We start from the raw sequence: 15,684 nt of genomic DNA on the forward strand, positions 1-15,684 counted from the left end.
GGCTTCCGGGGGTGAAATTCACGGAGTGGGTGTTGTGAAACTTTTGCCACTCGCAAAAGATATACAATTTAACTTTAGTTTTGTTGAAAACGTTACCTAGTATTACTTTAACTTTAGTGAGGTCAGTTCATTGTGGTAAACTAAATGGGAAATGTTTAATCATTCTCTCTCTCTCTCTCCTCTCTCTCTTTTATTGATTGCATACTTTATTAACAATTTGCACAAAAGTACAGAGGTACAGTTATACCATTATGCTGAAAAGGATAACACAAAAAGCCCCCCCTCTCTCTCTCTCGCTAGCTCTCTCTCTTCTATGCTCTCTCCTCTCTCTCTCTTCTCTTCTCTCTCTCTCTCTCTCTCTCTCTCTCTCTCTCTCTCTCTCTCTCTCTCCTATCTTTCCCTCTCTCTCTCTCTCTCTCTTCTATGCTCTCTTCTATGCTCTCTCTCTCTCTCTCTCTCTCTCTCTCTCTCTCTCTCTCTCTCTCTGGAGGGAACCAACGTAGGAACCATGCTTTTAGGGGGGTTGTCGTTAGTTTCCGAACGGACTTATTTTTCAGACGCACACGCTGGATGGACCGTGATAAGCGGAACACACCGCTGGACGGAGCGAGTAGATACACACAACAAATAAACAACAACAGTCTGACCAAAACTACAACAACTCAACACAACAACACACTGTGACCGGGTCAATGCTCCACCAGGCATGGCAGAGAGACAGGACAACGAGGTAACTAGAGCAGCTACAGCTGCTCCACACGACACACACACACACACACACACACACACACACACACACACACACACACGCACACACGCACGCACGCACGCACGCACGCACGCACGCACAGGCACAATGCACATTTACTATGAGGCTGATTCTACTAATGTCTTCTAAATCCTAGTTTAGGAGTGCTCAGTGGTGCTCAAACTTTTTCATGTCAAGGACCCTATCTATCTATCTATCTATCTATCTATCTATCTATCTATCTATCTATCTATCTATCTTATTAAAGATAAATATATTTTTTATAGGTTTTAAAGAAAACATACCATGACATATTTTTTCCCCCCTTCTTTTTACCTAATAGTTTCTGCCCACTTGCAATATCCTCACGGCCCACCAGTGGGCCCCGGCCCGCTGGTTGAGAACCACTGGCATATTCATTTATCTTGTTTTTGTTAACGAGGCTTGGTTTTCTTGACCACTAAGTAAAAATTGCTACTTAGCAGGTTATTTAAACTAATGCTAGGTTCATTGTTTTCCTGGTATCCTATAGTTTCAATGTACATATTATAATTTTTTATAGTATATTGTTGTTTAGAGTGATCCTAGGTTCTTGGTTTACATGTGATCCTAGTTTACTGAGGCACTACACTGTCTCTCTGCATTTGATGTATGTGATTTCCTTACTGTAAGTCACTCTGGTTAAGAGCGATGGCTTGATTGATTGATTGAATACTTTATTTAGAAGTTTGTAGAAAAAAAGCACATGAAAGTACAGTTTAAATACAAGGTCAACTAAATAGGATTAAAAAGCCCATGAAAGCCTAACGGCTTGTTTCAAATGGGGTCCTCACTCAATTCATAGTGACATTAAATGACAGACAGATATACACTACTATGTATTCAGAACATCATATAAACAATTTACAAATTGAAAAATAAGACTTTTACAGGGGCCAGTTTTGATGTGCAGCCACCTGAAGGTATTATTTTAGGGCAGTTTTGAAGGAGAGTAAGTTTTACTCTCCTTCACTGCTTTTGGTAGGACATTCCACATTTTTGTTGCATAGCAGGAGAACAAATTCAACCCCTTGTTTGTGCCAAATCTGGGTTGGATGTGATCAGTGGAGCTACCTCTGGTGTTTTGAAGTACTTTGACAGGTACATGGGTATCTTAACGTTGTGGTGCATCTTGTAGACCGGGCCCATTGCAAGTTGCTGTACTCTGTCCTCTACCCTGAGCCATCCGACCCTAGCAAAGTGAGCAGGGGTTAGATGAGTTGTAGATGTAAGGCCAAGGATTAGCCTTACCAGTTTGTTTTGGGATGTTTGCAGGCTAATTGCCTACATTGCAAATTGTATGTAGTTTGATGGTTCTGTGCTGTTTTTTAGGTGGAGGAGGCAGACCACATCTTTCTGCTGATGAAGGAGGAGTACCGCATCTCCAGGAATGTTCGTCTGGCCTGGTTCCTGGGCAAACTCAACCAGGTCATCTGCCCCGTCTCCAAGCCTCAGCTGGTGGGTTGTTTGCAACCTGGCAATATACAGCCTATCTAACCCATTAAGAAAGCATCTGTCATTTTAGATTTGAACCACTTTAACCATTATCTTATACTTTGGCTATTAAAAAATAGCAGATATACAAACTCATAGCGCAGCACCGAGTGCCGCACTATGAGTAAATCTATGTAAATCTTTGAATACATATTTTTTAAAGCGAATATTTGTAACTCAAATCTTTGCTTCTGGGGGGATCTACAAATGTCTGTTGCTATAATCAGAGGTTCTCAGACTTTTTCATGTCAAGGACCCCCAAAATTATATGTATTTGGCAGCGGACCCCATCCCAAAATATGTTGTTCCAGGGACCCCCCCAGAAGCAAAGATTTCAGTTAAAAATGTTCGGTTTAAAAATATATACATTCAAAGATTTGCACAAATGATTTTTCAAAAATAGCAGATCTACAAGCAAAATATGATTTAGAAAAATAAAAATGTCCCTGCTTTCTGTTGCTTTTTGGTGAAAACAAGCCACATTCAACTGCCCACAACTATGGATTGAATTATCACGGCGGCACAATTATTTTTCTCCGATTCTACGAGACTCGGCTACGTCTTTTAAAGTGAACTTAGTGATCTTAAATATTCAATGATTTTTCAAAGGTTAGTGAAAACGCTTGGAATCGCTGGCAAGGGCAGCCATAGACGATGTTTAACTCTGGCAGTCAATGAGTTAAAACAATATAACTTATATAATTGGGGTGGTTGTATTTTGTCTCCCTGTTCTTCTATTGAGATATTTAGATCGTGTCAAAGGTCATGTCTCACCTAGACACAGGATCTGACACAAATTATGACCTGATGGTAAAGATTCAATTTATCCACTGAGCAAGCAGGCAGGCTCTATTCGCTCAATGGTAAAAATTTCAGCACTAGCGCAGGAAACCGGGGTTCAAATCCAGGATAGAAGAGGAATCTTACATAGTGCAGCTTGAAGTAAAAAAGAAAGAAAGAAAAAAGATCCCACCACTGACCAGTGGTGGAAAGTAACTAAGTATATTTACTTAAGTAAAATGTTAAGGTATTTGTACTTTACTTGAGTATCTTCAATTTATAATACTTACTTCTACTCCACTACATCTCAGAGGCAAATTTTGTACTTTTACTCCATTAATTATTTGAAAACTTTAGTTATTAGTTACTTTCAAGATTTTGATTATTATTACAAAACATACACTAACCACTTCAGCCCTATATACATTTCAACCATTTCAATATTTGTATACATCAAAGATGTTTTACTTGAAATGGGACATTCTGCATAATGACTACTTTTACTTTTGGTACTTTAAAGGTAGGGTAAGTGATTTGCAATTATTCAAATAATTGCAAAATTGCAAAAATAAATGTCCTGATAGTGCTCGTTACTATAGAGTGTCCTGTCCATATAAGGAGTCTCCAATGTCTCTCCAGCTCTTTATTAAACAGAAAATGCATTTTCAGTGCTCTCCTGATTGGCTTAAAATGTGTCACCTACCTTAAAATGTTCTATGTTCCGTTTACTAAAGAGCTGGAGAGACCCCTGTGACCAAACAAACGCTCTGTAGCAATGATTACTATAAAATCTAGTACTTTAACCTTTTTAACAAAAAAATACAAATTAAATCACTTACCCTACCTTTAAGTACACTTTGATGCCAATACTTTTGTACTTTTACTCAAGTACATTTTTGAATTCCGGACTTTTACTTGTAACAGAGTATTTCTATATTGCAGTATTGATACTTTTACTTAAGTAATACATTTGAGTACCTTTTTCGACCACCACCACTGACTGAACCTCTCCCTCCATCCTTGTGTAGCTGAGCTCAGAGAATGAGTTGGACCTGCTGAGCATCCTGCCTAAAGGATGGCAGCCAGACATGTCCTCCAGCTCCACGTCATGTCCCTACGTCCTGGTGCCCTCCACTCGGGCCACCTTCCTGGCCCGCCGGTACCGCTTCATCATAGAGCTGGACCTCAGCCCTTCTACTGGCATCGTGGTGAGAGTCAGTGTGATTGATTGATTGATGTACTTTTATTTAGTAAGACATGAGAATCACAGTGCATGGAAGTACAAATTCACAATACAAGGTCTACTAAACTGGAAGACTCATTAAGCACTTAGCTTGTTTAAGATGAGAACCCCATGCACACAAATCATAGGGGTAGCGGGGGGTAGGTTAAGACTTAGACAGGGGCCATTTTCGAATTGCAGCCTCCTGAAGGTGTATCTTTAGGGCAGTTTTGAAAGTGAGTAGGGTTTTACACTCCTTTACTCCTTTTGGGAGGGCATTCCACATTTTTGATGAATAGCATGAGAACGAGTTCATTCCCTTAGTTGAGCCAAATCTGGGTTGAACATGATTTGTGGAGCTGCCTCTGGTGTTATGATCATGGACTTCATTAACATTTTGGAAGTATTTTGACAAATACAGGGGGATCCCAATGTTGTGGTGTATCTTGAAGACCAGGCCCATAGCAAGTTGCTGTACTCTGTCCTCAACCCTAAGCCATCCAATCCTAGCAAAATGAGCAGGGGTTAGATGGGTTTTGTGATTGAGGCCAAGAAGAAGCCTTACAAGTTTGTTTTGGGATGTTTGGAGCCTTGTTTTTAAGGCCTTGGAGGTGTTGTGATACCATGAAGTGCATGCATAATCATAATGACCTTGAATGAGGGCCCCTGCAAGAATCTTCAGAGTATTCTTACTGACTAGACGATCAATCCTCCACAAATAGCGTGTTGTTTGGTTGACATTTTTGATCACTTTTTCGGCGTTTTTGTTACCAGAGAGGTTTGCCTCCAAGATGGAGCCCAGGTAGGTAATTTCATCCTTTCTTTTGATGACATCATCACCCACTTTGATCGTGAAACTATCTGCCTTGCTAAGGTTAGGACCAGACCCAAAGAGGATGGATTCAGTTTTACCCAGGTGTAATGAAAGTTTGTTGTCAGAGAGCCAGATGCAGATCTTGTTGAGTTCAGAGCTGAGAGTTTTCTCAACCTGCAGCCTGTCCCTGTCCGAGACTAGCAGGGCAGAGTCATCTGCGAACAGGAACAGTTTGCAGTCGCAGGCTGATGACATATCATTCCCATATATCAGGAACAGTAAAGCTCCTAGTATACTTCCTTGAGGAACACCACAAGTCACAGGAAGGGGGGGGGACTGGGTGCAGTTTACTTCCACCACTTGCTCCCTCCCTTCCAGGTTCATCTCATCCAGTTCACTGACGTATCATCAAAACCTATTGCTTTGAGCTTATTGATCATAATTGGGTGATTAACGGTGTCAAAGGCCTTCTGGAGGTCCAGCATGACCATGCCGCAATATTTGCCCTTGTCGACATCTTGTTTGATAGAGTCGTTCAAATAGAGAAGGCATGTGTCAGTGGAGTGGTTTGTTCTGAAACCAGATTGGAATTTGTAGATTAGATTTTTCTCGGCAAGATACTTATCGACCTGTTCATAGACTATTTTTTCCATGACTTTCGAGATGGAGCTAAGAATAGAAATAGGGCGGTAGTTGTCAAATAGGGCGGTGTGTTGCCTCATCCGCTTATTATAAGGAACTTTGGGCTTCTTTTTCTGTAAAGTCGCTTGTGAATATTGGTGGGTTGCGGTTTTTAGTTTGTTGGGCTTGTTTCTAAAGTGTAGTTGCTTATTTGGGCTTGCTTCCAAATGTTTTAATTATTGTTTAAACCAGTGGTTCTCAAATTAATATGTATTTGACCCTAACCCCCATCTGAAAATGGTTTGTGCCAGGGAGCCCCGTACCAGATTTGTTTTGTAAAAAATCTTCATCTTACAAATATTCATAATTTTATTCCATTTAAAAAAAATGTATAGCAGATCTACAAGCTCACAACATGTCGCGTTGCGTACTGAGCTTGGCGTTGTGAGCTTGTAGATCGTCTATTTTAAAAATAGTTGCCTCTTTCGTATATTATTTGACAATTCGGCCAATGTTTGACCAGTTCTTAACTGCTTAAGTGCCACTGGACGTCTAAGACGTCCGTTTTAACATAAGCCCTGAGTGCCACTGGACGTCTAAGACGTCCGTTTTAACATAAGCCCTGAGTGCCACTGGACGTCTAAGACGTCCAAAAAATGGAAAAAAAAATAAAAATGGAAAAAAATGTTCAGAACCCAAGATATGATGATTTGAAAATGTTCTGCTCCATTCACTCTTTGTTTAACTTCTTACTGAAAAAGGCTGTATCTCGGCTCCTAAGCACTTTTTTTTACAATGAATTTTGGCTGTGGCACTCAGAGCCAAACTGCCATAAATAAGCCGGGCACTGAATGAGTTAAAGCATACTTGGTTGATTACTTTTGATTCAGTAAAGGACTTTTTTCTTTTCTTTCTTTTTAGTTTTTTCGAGGTATTAAAACGTTTTTAAAAGTCCTTAAATTGTCACTTCACCGTCATCTGGGGACCCCCCCAAACTCATTTGGGGACCACCTGGGTCCCGACCCACATGTTGAGAACCACTGCAGTACAGGGTAGATGATAGTCGTCAGTGGTGTAAAGTAACTAAGTACATTTACTCAAGTACTCTACTTGAGTACAATTTTTAGGTATTTTTGGGCGGTGAAACCGCCCCTATAAGTGAGATTTGGAAAAATGTACTAACTCCTGCGCTGTGATCTGGGCCCAGGAAATTAGTAGAATTATCCTGCGCTGTGATTGGCCAATCACAGCCTATTCAGGACTGTGATTGGCCAGTGTCACATGACACATGTGCATAGCCCTATATAAGCAACCATAACTTGAAAAAAACCAAAATTTTGTTTTTTTCAAGTTATGGTTTTGTCCATCATAAAGAGTGTTTCAATAAATGTATTTATCCTTTGTACATGATTGATCGACTCCATTCAGTATTGTGATTAGCTAGCAAGACACCGCCCACTTCACACAGGGTGTGATTTTTTTTCTTTACTGGAGTATTTCCAATTTTCAGTTCACTTTTCACTTCTACTCCACTACATCTCAGAGGCAAATATTGTACTTTTACTCCACTACAATTATTTGAAAACTTTAGTTACTTTGCAGATATAAATGATTACATTATAAAAGTTTAGCCCTGTTTTATATAAAGGCTATTTGAAAATGGCCAGTCTACAAGCATCGCGACACGTTGTTGTGAGCTTGTAGAACATTTTAGTAACATTTTAGTACTTTTACTTTTGGTACTTTAAGTATATTTTGATGCCAATACTTTTGTACTTTTACTCAAGTAATATTTTGAACACAGGCCTTTTACTTGTAACAGAGTATTTCTACATTGCAGTATTGATACTTTTACTTAACTTAAGTAGAAAATGTGAGTACTTTTTCCACCACTGATCGTCGTTCTAAAACCGTTGTGTTTGTTGTTTTTCCCAGGACGACAGCACAGGGGAGATGATCTTTGACGAGGTGTTCCACGCCCTGTCCAGGTGTCTGGCCGGCCTGGCTCGGCCCTTCAAAGTCCCTGGCACCGACCAGGTCTTCCAGCCCAAGATCTTCATCACCATCCTGGCCTACTCCTCCATCATCGGCCTCAGTTCTCACCAGGTTGAGCCCACCGCAGTTATTCTCACACGCTTCAGTCTCAAGGACTCAAGGGGGGAGGGAAGCCGGGCGGGGGGAACGATGGTAGTTGTCACTGCACTACAGATCTACAAGTTCACAACGTGAATGTGTGTGTACTGTGTTGTGAAAATGGCCACGTTGTGAGCTTGTAGATCGGCTATTTTCGCAATGTCTGTCTTTTTATGTAATATTTGACAATTTCGCCAATTTGGTGTTAAAAAGGTCTTTAAAGTAAATAAATCCCAACAGGATGATTAGGCACTGACGCGTAGGTGCCTAAAATCATCCTTTCGGGATTTATTTATCAATAATGACCACGGCTACTTAATATATACATTTACCCAAAAGTAACAACAAAGCAAAGTATTTCCTTGTCTACGGCAATAAAAGTATTCCATAAGCAAGGAAGTGTTGATCAAATAGAATACATTTTCGGTTGCTGCGTCGTCCATTTCTCGTTTCAAATGTTTTCAAAAACATTCTTGAGAGCAATGTTTAGCTGTGAATGACATTGTGTGTTTGGTTACATGGCTGTCATGTTGGATACGGCACAAAATCAAGCAGCGCAGACAGGTGCTTTGAGCCTTTGATTAGACAGCAGTCTGTTATAGAGCTCATCGGTCATTATTCAGAAATAACACACCGCTGAATTCAGTGATTGACCAATCAGAATCAAGCATTCAACCAAGCCGTGTAATAAACACTTACCGTATTTGTAAAAAAAAATGTTGGTTTGTTTACTGTTGAGTGAGAAAACAGTGTTGCACATCAAGCTAATCATCTGGGGACCCCCCAAAACAATTTGGGGACCCCAACTGCTGCACTAGGTGCTGGTACAGGGCTGTAATGGCAGGTTGTGTCCACTAGGTGCTGGTCTGGGGCTGTAATGACAGGTTGTGTCCACTAGGTGCTGGTGCAGGGCTGTCAGCTGGACTGCGTTGAGTTGGATCAGTTCTTACATCACATCTACCAGCAGCTCAGGACTGTGGAGAACAACATCGCCGAGGTGCTTCAGCAGCAGCAGCAACACACACACGTAAGTCACCATGACTGACTTTTGACCAGTGGTGGAAAAAGTACTCAAATGTTTTACTTAAGTAAAAGTATCAATACTGCAATGTAGAAGTACTCTGTTACAAGTAAAAGTCTGGAATTCAAATTACTTGAGTAAAAGTACAAAAGTTTTGGTATCAAAATGTACTTAAAGTACCAAAAGTAAAAGTACTTGTTTGTTTTATCGTCTATTTTCAAATAGCCTAGGTATAAAATAGGACTATAATGTAATCATTTATATCTGCAAAGTAACTAGTAACTTAAAGGTAGGGTAAGTGATATTTTTTGGTTAAAACAAAAAGTATTTTGTTAAAAGGTTAAAGCACTATATTCTGATAGTAATCATTGCTATAGAGTGTTTGTTCAGTAACAGGAGTCTCCCCGTCTCTCCAGCTCTTTAACTCTTTCACTGCCACACTTATTTCAGACTGTGTCGTCCCAGTGCCAGGAAGAAGGTGCATTTTTCCTCCGTTTGTTTTTTAACATTGAAGTGAATGTAGCAGCAATTTTTTGGATAGCGTTATCTCCTAGTTCCTTTGAGATAACCCAAAAAAAATAAAAATAATAATAATATTTTTTTCAAATTTAAAAAAAAAAATTTCGTCTTTCCGTCATTGGCCATGATAGCCATAGAGCCATCGGACGGGAATTCCCGTTTTTGGCAGTTAAAGAGTTAATAAACAGAAAATACATTTTCCGGTAGGTGTCCAAATTTCAGCCAATCAGGAGAAAGTACCCATTTTTAAGCTTCATTTTTATAGTGTTCCAGTTCCAATTTTGCCTGCTCATTTCTTAGTGTCATCACTTCCAATTTCACTTGTTTAATCTATATCCTGATTGAGTTCTCTATCCTGATTGGATAAAATTGGAAATGAAACTGAAACGAAAATGCATTTTCTGTTTTATGAAGAGCTGGAGAGACAAGGAGACTCCTTTTACTGAACAAACACTCTATAGCAATGAGTACTATCAGAATATAGAGCTATTTAACACTTATTTTAACCAAAGAAAATCACTTACCCTACCTTTAAGTTTTCAAATAATTGTAGTGGAGTAAAAGTACAATATTTGACTCTGAGATGTAGTGGAGTAGACGTAAAAGTATAGACAATTGGAAATACTCCAGTAAAAGTACTTAAATGTTTTACTTAAGTACAGTACTTGAGTAAATGTTCTTAGTTACTTTACACCACTGATGAAAACTACATAAAAACTAATGTATGATGACACAAACTATGACTAAATATATTGATTTTGTCGACAAATAAAAACTAGACGGAAATGTTAGGGAGGGACTAGGGACTAGTGGAGAGGAGATCCAGTAGAACTAAGACAAGTCGCTTTATGCTCGGCTGTGCACAGATGTCGTGCTCCGAAAACAGCTTGTAGATCAGCTTATAAGCCAAGTATAAATCAGGCATTACGATGCCATCACAGCCCGCCATGAGACATTATATAAAATCTTATATTTGGTCAACTAAAACTAGATTAAAAACTAAAACATTTCAGATGACTAAAATATGACTAAAACTAAATGGAACTTTATTCAAAAGACTATGCCTAAAACTAAATCGAAATTTGCTGTCATAATTAACACTGCTTTTGACTGACGTTGTCCATATTTAGCAGTGGAGTAACAACAGTCGTTTTTTGAACTCGTTCTCTCCCCCGCAGCCTGAGAGGCCTGTGCTAAGCTCCTCCCACATAGAGGACCCGCCCCCCCAGAGGAAGCAGGGTGTCACCATGGCGACAGCAGACGTGGGCTTGGTCAGCATGGTGCGTCAGGGCATCCTGGCCCTGCAGCTGCTGCCCCCAAACTCCAGCGCAGGTGATGCAGGGGGCTTCACTTCCTCTATAGCAGGGGTCTTCGACAGGGGGTCCGGGACCCCTAGGGGGTCCTCAGAGTTACTACAGGGGGGCCTCCAAATCTTTGTGTGATAGGAACTTCTTTACATGAACCACTTGAACCCTAGCATCCCTATTCCAGGGGGAACATTAGCCAAAAATAGCCGATCTACAAGCTCTCTGCGAGGCGTTGTGAGCTTTTAGATTGGCTATTTTCGGCAACCAGGTTTGGTGTGTAGAGGAATAAAAAAATCAAAGGTCCAATTTATTACGTAGTACGTATTGAGGGTGAGTGGTTAAGTGTCTCAAAATACGCATTAACGTAAATCCAACATATTAACAGAAAATATCATGTGTTTTTCAACAACTCATAACATAGGAGTGGACGGAAATGACATTTTTTGGGATGATGTCACATCTGTCCATTCCTTCTCTCAGAGTCGAGGGGTCATTCCTGCGTTAGAGCGCCCTCTTGTGGAATTTTCAAACACATTTTGAATTGACGGAGATCTCCGTCAATGGCAGGGAATGTGTTAACATTAGATCGGACGGGGCTGGGTTTGTTGTGATCATGTTATTTCCGGGTCTACTCTTCTCCGGAAGTCATAGGATCACTCATAGGTTGGCGAAGAGCGCCATCTAGCGTAAATACTGAAAACATGACATGTTACATGTCATTGGCACTCTGGGCTTTGGAAAAAAATTACGTGTTACACATCATTGGCAGTGAATGAGTTAATATAACATATTGGGTAACACGTCTTGTCTTTCTACAGGTATAATCATTATCACAGATGGAGTGACCAGTGTGCCTGATGTAGCCGTGTGTGAGACTCTGTTGAATCAGCTCAGAAGTGGAACCATCGCCTGCTCCTTTGTGCAGGTACAGTTAGGGCCGTCGGCCCGTCGCGACTATTGATGTTTTTTCTTGATTATCATCATTCAAATCATTGCGATCAGCGATTCAATTGTCTCCAGTTAAAGGGATACTTCACTTTAGGAACGGGGAAACATTTAAAAAATATATTAAAAATAAATGAAAAAAGTAATGGAAAATTCATGGCCCCCTCACGCATTAGAGTGTCCTACTAATGTGTGAGGGGGCCTTTATTTTGCCATAACTTCTTTCATTTTTTTTATATATATTTTTAATGTTTATTTTATGTGAAAGTGAAGTATCCCTTTAAGTAAAAGTATCGGAAAAGCTGCTATCAGTTTTTTTTTTCACTTAGAAAAAATCCCCGCCATGGTTTTGTCGGCATAGGTCCCTGTGTAAAGTTTGGTGGGATGTCAAAAGTCAGAACGTGAAAGTTGTTTGTCATGAGGAGACTCATATGTGTGTAGAATGTGTTCATGGCTGTAGGTCAAACAGGGCATGAGTTATACCTGTTCAAAGTTTGCATTTTCAATTGAGTGCTATAGCGCCACCCTTTGACGAATGACTTTGTCATTCCTTGACCGTTTTACATGACCGACTACCATATCGCCGAGTTTCGTAAAAAGCAACTGCACGGCGAACTGCGAAAAACGTCAGAAGAAGGAGAAGAAGAACAGAAACAAAACGCATTGATTGCCAAGATCGAATTAATGCGTTCTTTCAAATCCATCGCTTGATTGCCTAGATCTGGGGTGGGCAACTTTGTAGCTGGTGAGGGCCACTAAATTTCCACACTCACTCTGGGGGGCCGCATTGTTTATCGGCAGGGACCCCCCCCCCCCTCCCCGTTGACAAAATGCCCCCCCCCCCCCCCCATTGGCAAAACGGTCCGGGGGCGGTGGGCCGGTTCGGACCAAAATGCCAGGGCAGAATTTTGGTCCCCAATAAGGGATATTAACTATTATTATTTGTTGTAACTTTGTTTTTATTTAGCATTTAGTAATGCTTCTATCAACTTACTACAGCTGTACTGCTAAACAAAACTTCACATTCCTGAGTATGCCTTTCAGAGTATTGCTGTAACCTTGGCTTAAAAATATACAAAAATGAACACTAAATTACTTCTATTAAAATAAACGAGAGCGCGCTTTACTGGTGGACTGTTGTAATTAAAATGGTTCATGGAAAGTTGCATGTTTGGAAGAGCTGAAGGCAATAGTTCACCATTTTGGATATGTTTCGATTACTTTGTTTTTCTTTGTGATTTGAAAAGTGGGGGAAAAAAATGGATTTTGGCCTCGGGCCGCATTGAGTGACGGTGCGGGCCGCATGCCTGGGCCGCCAGTTGCCCATCAAAATGAAAGATCGCATATATTCGATCTAGGCCCTAGATCTAATATATGCGATCTTTCATTTTTGGGGGAATATTCCACAAGGGGCGACCTAACACAGCTTTGGAATGATCGATCGTCTCTCAGAGAAGAAAAATTTGGATGTGATCATTCCAAAAAACGTAACTTCCACCCGCCCCAATGATGGGATTTTCAGAAAAACAACTGTATCTCAGTTTCTTTTTTTTTTCATTGAAAACCAACCGTTTTCAGCGGACCAAAGCTCCAAAATGGCGGATCGCGGTTAGAAACTTGTCGTTCCCATGGACACAGATCCTTCCGCCTAATCACAGGAACCTTTTTTAGTGTTTTTTTTTTACACAATGTATATATCTGCTATTTTTGAATAGCCAAAGAAATCTAAAAAATACACAGACGTGTTCCCGGTCTTAATGGGTCAATCTTGTTGATTATGTTGTGTGTGTTGCTAGGTGGGCGGGGCGTACAGCTTTGACTGCAGTTTGGGCTACATCCCCAACGTGGAGCTGATGAAGTTCATCTCTCTGGCCACGTTTGGCTCCTACCTGCCCAACTGCCCAGACCCTGACCTGCACTGCATGGAGCTCAACACCTACCACAAGGCCTTCCTCACATACTCCTTCCTGCGCACAACAGACGCCATGCACTCTGAATACTACAGTGGTTAGTTCGAAATGGGATCGAACCGATTCCGGTTCCTCAATTTTGGAACACACACACCCTAAGCCTCCTACATATTTAAAAATTGCCCAACGTGACAATTTTGGGCCTCGGAAGTGCTTGCCGGTCAGCAAGGGTGTATTGGTGATTTTCCCGGCCGAACGGTATTTAAATGACGTTGCGCGCACTGCACGCGCACACTACGCGCATTTTATTTTACCTTAAAGTAGTTAACATGTTTGTATTAGGGGCAGGGATGAGCTGTAGGGGGTGCTCCACATGCACGCGTGAGCACGCACCGTCAGCTGCGGTCTTTAACACCTTAAAGTTTAAACAATAGCCTCTCAAGGTTCGCACCGTCAGCGGCGAGCCGTTCTCAATAGCGTCTACCTGGCTGCTTTGCATAACATAGGCTACTCGAGAAAAGCCATGGACTTGAATTGAATGTGTACATTCCTCTCACAATACGTGACGTCAGAAAATATAGCCCCCCTAGTTCAAAAATCCACAGCTCATCAAGGAAATGTTTTTTAGCTTAGTTTTAGTCAATAATACATTACAAATTCAAATTCAAGGAATGCCATGAATTATAGAGCTGAAACTAAAAGTTTGCTTTGAACGAGTAGATCTTTCTCTTCTTCGACGGTGGCTGAGGCATTGCTGCGTGCAGATAGGATACTGGCAGCAGCCCTACTGAAGTCAACATGCTGTGTTGCTTACCGTGTAGCCTGTGAGGAGTGAGGATACATTTTCACACTCACTTGTAAACCTGTTATGCAAAGTGCAAAGTAGCCATTTGAGTACTTGGCTCGTGAATTTAGGGGGGAGGAGGGGGGGAATTCTAGCGTGCACGTGCCGTACCTTGCGAGTGAAAAATTGACCAGCCACACGCCCGTCCTACTCCGTGTGGCCCCCATGATACCACTGCCGGTCAGTCAAGCAACTGGCTTGCATAATTTAGGAAAACAAACAAACCAAGTCAAACATTTAAAAAATGGAGCTGCAATGTTTCTTTTTTTTTTATATTCTTGCAGCTTTTCTGCCTTTATTCATAATATACAGTGGAGACAGATGGGAAACGGGGAGAAAGAGACAGGGAGTGACAGGTAGCAAAGATCGTCGGGATTGGGATTTGAACCCGCGGTGCGCTGTCAGGGCGCATTAGAGCCCATTTAGAGCTACAAGCGTCGACACAATAAGATGTGGTCAGTGGTAGAAAAAGTACTCAAATGTTTTACCTAAGTGAAAGTATCAATACTGCAATGTAGAAGTACTCTGTTACAAGTACAAGTTCAGAATTACTGGAAATTTACTTGAGTAAATGTACAAAAGTGTTGGCATACATATACTTAAAGTAGCAAAAGTAAAAGTACTAAAATGTTTGAAAATAGCAGATCTACAAGCTCACAACGCGTCACAACTTGAGTAGGGCTAAAGTGGTTAATGTATGTTTTATAATGTAGTAATTTATTTCTGCAAAGTAACTAGTAATAGTAGAGCTGTTTGGCACAAGAAATCGTGCACTTTTTGAAAGAAGGCTGAAACTTTCAGCATAGTTAGTAAATACCATAATATACATTTGCAGACGGGAAGGGAAGTCAGTTTTGACCTCTGAGAGGTCAAATCCAAGATGGCCGCCAGTCTACTGGGTCTAAATGTCTAAATACTTCAAAAAATACATTTAAGGCGTTCTTTCCAACTAAGTTGGGGTTGCCCATTCATTTGATGATATGTTGGAGATTGCCAGAACCCAAGAACATACATTAAATCAAGGTCAAGGTCAAATTACATAGTAATAAGTATATTTAAGCTTTGACAGTGGGTACTGCAATATAGTGGAACTGTTGTGTGCCAATGGGAATAATACAAAACAAATGAACAGATTAAACCTATGGTGGTAGTCTATTTTAATACTAAATTCATAGTAAATGACAATAATCAAGGTTCTAGGCTTATGTATTGTCACATCTTCTATACAGGAAAGAGAAAAACAAGATTATCTCAACAAGAAAGTTGTGATAATGATAATGGTAATTA

At 40.6% G+C, this 15,684-nt stretch overlaps 1 protein-coding gene across 13 annotated transcripts in view; it reads left to right on the forward strand.

The window, feature by feature from the left end:
• The first annotated feature begins 581 nt into the window (after positions 1-581).
• szt2 (SZT2 subunit of KICSTOR complex) overlaps positions 582-15,684 on the forward strand; it is a 232,658-nt gene continuing 217,555 nt past the window's right edge. For all 13 annotated transcript variants that reach the window (XM_080430954.1, XM_080430966.1, XM_080430959.1 and 10 more), the window contains exons 1-8: positions 582-730; positions 2,120-2,245; positions 4,090-4,269; positions 7,654-7,824; positions 8,750-8,878; positions 10,570-10,723; positions 11,517-11,623; positions 13,440-13,650. In XM_080430954.1, coding sequence (XP_080287080.1) covers positions 707-730; positions 2,120-2,245; positions 4,090-4,269; positions 7,654-7,824; positions 8,750-8,878; positions 10,570-10,723; positions 11,517-11,623; positions 13,440-13,650 — 1,102 coding nt within the window. In that variant the 5' untranslated portion in view covers positions 582-706. The remainder of the gene's footprint in view (positions 731-2,119; positions 2,246-4,089; positions 4,270-7,653; positions 7,825-8,749; positions 8,879-10,569; positions 10,724-11,516; positions 11,624-13,439; positions 13,651-15,684) is intronic.

This window comes from Gymnoscopelus braueri (assembly GCF_963280865.1).
Source record: "Gymnoscopelus braueri genome assembly, chromosome: 6".
NCBI lineage: Eukaryota > Metazoa > Chordata > Actinopteri > Myctophiformes > Myctophidae > Gymnoscopelus > Gymnoscopelus braueri.